At 44.9% G+C, this 3,835-nt stretch overlaps 1 protein-coding gene across 1 annotated transcript; it reads left to right on the forward strand.

The window, feature by feature from the left end:
* The first annotated feature begins 236 nt into the window (after positions 1-236).
* On the forward strand, positions 237-3,515 carry LOC137429442 (protein FAM200C-like). Its single transcript, XM_078781066.1, has 3 exons — positions 237-278; positions 1,872-3,214; positions 3,320-3,515. Exons 1-3 carry the CDS (start codon positions 237-239, stop codon positions 3,513-3,515), a joined length of 1,581 nt encoding a protein of 526 aa, XP_078637192.1.
* The last annotated feature ends 320 nt before the right edge of the window (positions 3,516-3,835 follow it).

The following is a 3,835-nucleotide window of genomic DNA, read 5'->3' on the forward strand; positions in this document are numbered from 1 at the left end:
ACTAGTGGTGTAAGCAATAACAGACCATGCTTTGTACATAGGTACATAATAAATAGAAGCTTTATGATTATAAGCAAGCATCTCTGACCTCCTGCGAGATATCATTTTAGGTTTTATTTATATATTTTATGGTTGTGTTTACGTTTTTTTAACGTAAATTTTCATAGACGTGCACTTTTTTCATTTACGGACATTTTGTGATGTGTATTTCACAGTTTACAATTGCACAGTACATGATGGCATCCACGTGCACCTCATTACGCTCGTCAGAGGAGAGGGTATTGCAATTGAGTCCGTTTGTTACTTGCCGGAATAGATTCCGGCAAGTATGTTGGTTGGTTGGTTTGTCTGTCTGTCTGTTTGTCTTGTTACGTATTCGTCACTTCTGTTGTTGTGGTTCTCATCCACTGTAAACATTTTTGGTTCCATGTACTATTATTGTTATCGTTTAAGTGAATTGGAAATAACTGTTTTTAAAAGGTAAAAAAAATTAATGTTTTAAAAAGAAACCGGCAACCGGATCGGGAACCAGACGAAGAAGAAGAGGACGAAGAAGAGGAAAAGGAGGCGGAGCGAGTAAGGTGGAGAAGAAGCCGAGCTGCTTCGAGGTATTGAGCAAACACTGGCGAACGAGGGTCACGAGTGAACTTTGGGTTTCCTGGGAAAGGGATTCCTGTGACAGAGTTGTTATGGCTGTGACAGATAAACCTGCGTGTCAGGTTTTGCGGTTGATTCCGAAGAGAATCATTGGAGTGCCGTTATGCCTCGAGTACAGGCCAGTTGGCCGTTTTGCCTCGCGCCAGATTTCGCATCGCTCTGGGCTCTTGACTTCGCTTGAGCCATTTCAACGCATCCAGCCGTTAGCCTGGTTTGCATGTGTAACGTGGATTTCGAGTGGGAATTTGCCGTTCGCTGTGTGGGGAGCCGTTGAACATCCATACCTGAAGGTGTGATTTCCCAGTCGCCTCTTGAGGACACATTTGCCCATCTTTGGCAGTGTGACTGTCAACCGAGCGTGATTCTGGTCTTGATACAACATCGTTCTGAGCGTGGATCTGAGCACTGGAGCGTGGATCGACTTTGGCTTGAAGCCGGGACAGAGACATTGGGAATGTTATTTTCGCTCACTTGGGGCACAGTGAGTTATAATGTACAAAACTGATGGTACCATCATATGAATGATATATTTGTTGTACAATTAATTGATTATTATTGTTTTTGTACTGTTATTCTTGTGTGACCTTAATACAATACTTGTTTGTTGGTAACAATTGGTGTGGTTTCACCATTGATCTTTGACACACAGAATAACACATCTTTCTGCCATGACTCCTCTCGGGGCTCGGAGGTACACCGTGACAGGGATTTGGGGAGGAGCACGTAACAGAAATTGGGGGCTCGTCCGGGATATAATTCCCTAACATTCCCAAAATTCCCAAATTTGGAATTTCCTAACATTCCCAGATTTTTTCAAAAATTGGAATTTTTTTTGTTTGAAGGTTAACAGGTGCTAACTGATAGTCACCATGGTGTTTGATGCAGAAAAGTTTGCGGTGTCCCCTAATGAGGCACAGTTCCAGGCGTTAAAAAGATCGGAACTCATGATATTGGCCAAATATTTTAACTTGGAGGTCTGAGTTAATATGAAGAAAGCAGAGATGCAGACATTGGTGGTGGAGTCTCTAGTGCAGTGGTTCCCAAACTGCGGGTCATGACCCAAAGGGGTCATGAGCCTTTTTCTGGGGGTCATGGAGGGTCTAAGATTTTGAGGAAATTCTTTATGATATTTAGGGATTTTTGTTAGTTTTTTGATATTTAGGTTTTGTCGTACGACTATTTTCGTTCCTAATGCTTGATATTTTGTTTTGCAGATGTCGAAGAAACGCACACACAACGGGAGTTTTCTCAACTTTGGCTTCTCATCTATCGTGAACAATGGCGTGCAGTTGCCACAGTGTGTCATCTGCAAGAAGACACTTGCTAACGAGAGCCTGAAGCCCTTCAAGCTGAAGGAGCACCTCGCCAAGGTTCATCCGGAACTTGCCAGCAAGGATTTGGCCTACTTCAAAATCAAAGAACACCAGCTCAAGCGGTCGAGATTGGATCATGGAACAGGAGTTCTCTTTCAACACAGCAAGATCGTCCAGGCCTCGTACAAGATCTCCCTTCTTATCGCGAAGCAGAAGAAGCCACACACGATTGGAGAGACGCTCGTTAAACCTTGCATGGTAGAGGCTGCTTGTCTTGTCCTCAATCAGAACTGTGTCAACAAGCTGAATCAGATAAGTCTCTCGGACAACACAGTTAAGCAGCGCATCGATGACATGTCCCAGGACATCAAACTTCAGGTGACGGAGAAAATCCGACTCTCTCCCTTCTTCGCCATCCAACTTGATGAGTCCACAGACGTCGCACAGCTTCCACAGCTTTTGGTTTTTGCTCGGTTCATCTCGGAAAATCAGGTGGAGGAGGAGTTCCTCTTCTGTAGCCCACTGATAACAACTACAAAGGCTGAAGATGTCATGAACATGGTGTCCAACTTCTTCCAAGAGGAAAAGCTCTCATGGGCAAAGTTGGTTGGTGTCTGCACGGATGGAGCTCCCAGCATGCTCGGCTCCAAGTCAGGATTTGTGACTCTGGTCAAGAAGAAGAACCCGGATGTCATTACAACACACTGCCTGATCCACCGTGAGGCTCTTGCCTCCAAGACGCTCCCTGCTGCTCTCAAAGTCACCTTGGAAACTGTGATCCGCATCGTCAACCATATCAAAGGAGGGGCACTCAACACCAGGCTGTTTCGTCAGTTGTGCCAAGACATGGATTCTGCCCACCAAGACCTCCTCTTCTACACATCTGTTCGTTGGCTGTCAAAGGGCAATGTTCTCGCCCGTGTATTTGAGCTCTTTGATGAATTGCAGGTATTTCTGACAGCTCAAGGGAAGAAGACGGAGCAGTTGTTAAAGGACATTCGAGAGCCGTTTAAGTGTAGTCTTGCCTACTTGGCAGACGTGTTCGAAGCTTTGAATGGACTCAACCGGCAACTACAGGGCCCAGATAGCACCATCATAATGCACACCGATGCCATCAAGGCTTTCCTCGACAAGCTAGCTCTTTGGGAGAGGAAAGTCGAGAGGGGAAATGTAGCTTCCTTCCAACGTCTGACTGAGGTCGTCGATGAAGAACCACTTGCAGAGGAGCTGCAACAAGAGATCAAGGAACACATGTCAAGCCTCCAAGAAGAGTTCAGACACTATTTTCATGAGATTGATTCAAATGAGAATGTACAGCTGAAACTTGCCCGCAATCCTTTCTGATGCACTGTGGACGATCTTCCTGATGGCATACAAGAGGAATTCTTGGAGCTCATCAACAACACCGCAGCCAAAGAGGAGTTCCAGGAACAACAACAATTCAGCAGCTCTAATTGCTGGGCCAAAATGCTTTCCGCTTTCCCCAAGACCAGCGAATTCGCCCTGAAGGTTCTCAATTCCTTTCTCATCAACTTACCTCTGTGAAAGTGGTTTCTCGACTCTCCTGGTAATCAAATCAAACGCCCGAAACAGGTTGGATGCTGAAGCAGACATGCGATGTGCCTTGAGCCACACAGACCCGCGTATTGATTTGCTTGTATCAAAAATCAATCCTTGTTAATAAACATTAATAAAAAAAATTTTTTGTTATTGCTCTCTCTGCTGTGATTAATCTTTAAAATGTATCTGCGCCATTGGAAATTAGTACATTTTCAGAAGGCTTATAAAGGTGGGTTTGGTAGGTTTGGTACTACTGAAAGGGGTCACGTACTGGAAAAGTTTGGGAACCCCTGCTCTAGTGGGAC

The sequence above is a fragment of the Myxine glutinosa genome, chromosome 6 (assembly GCF_964187855.1).
Source record: "Myxine glutinosa chromosome 6, kmMyxGlut1.1, whole genome shotgun sequence".
In the NCBI taxonomy this organism is placed as follows: Eukaryota; Metazoa; Chordata; class Myxini; order Myxiniformes; family Myxinidae; genus Myxine; species Myxine glutinosa.

Bases quoted from the DNA above. Each gene is read 5' to 3' on its own strand.
- LOC137429442 (XM_078781066.1), top strand. From the start codon at position 237: ATGGCATCCACGTGCACCTCATTACGCTCGTCAGAGGAGAGG. The intron at 279-1,871 runs GTATTGCAATTG...TTTGTTTTGCAG, and splicing joins TACGCTCGTCAGAGGAGAGG to ATGTCGAAGAAACGCACACA. The intron at 3,215-3,319 runs GGAACACATGTC...TTTCTGATGCAC, and splicing joins GAGCTGCAACAAGAGATCAA to TGTGGACGATCTTCCTGATG.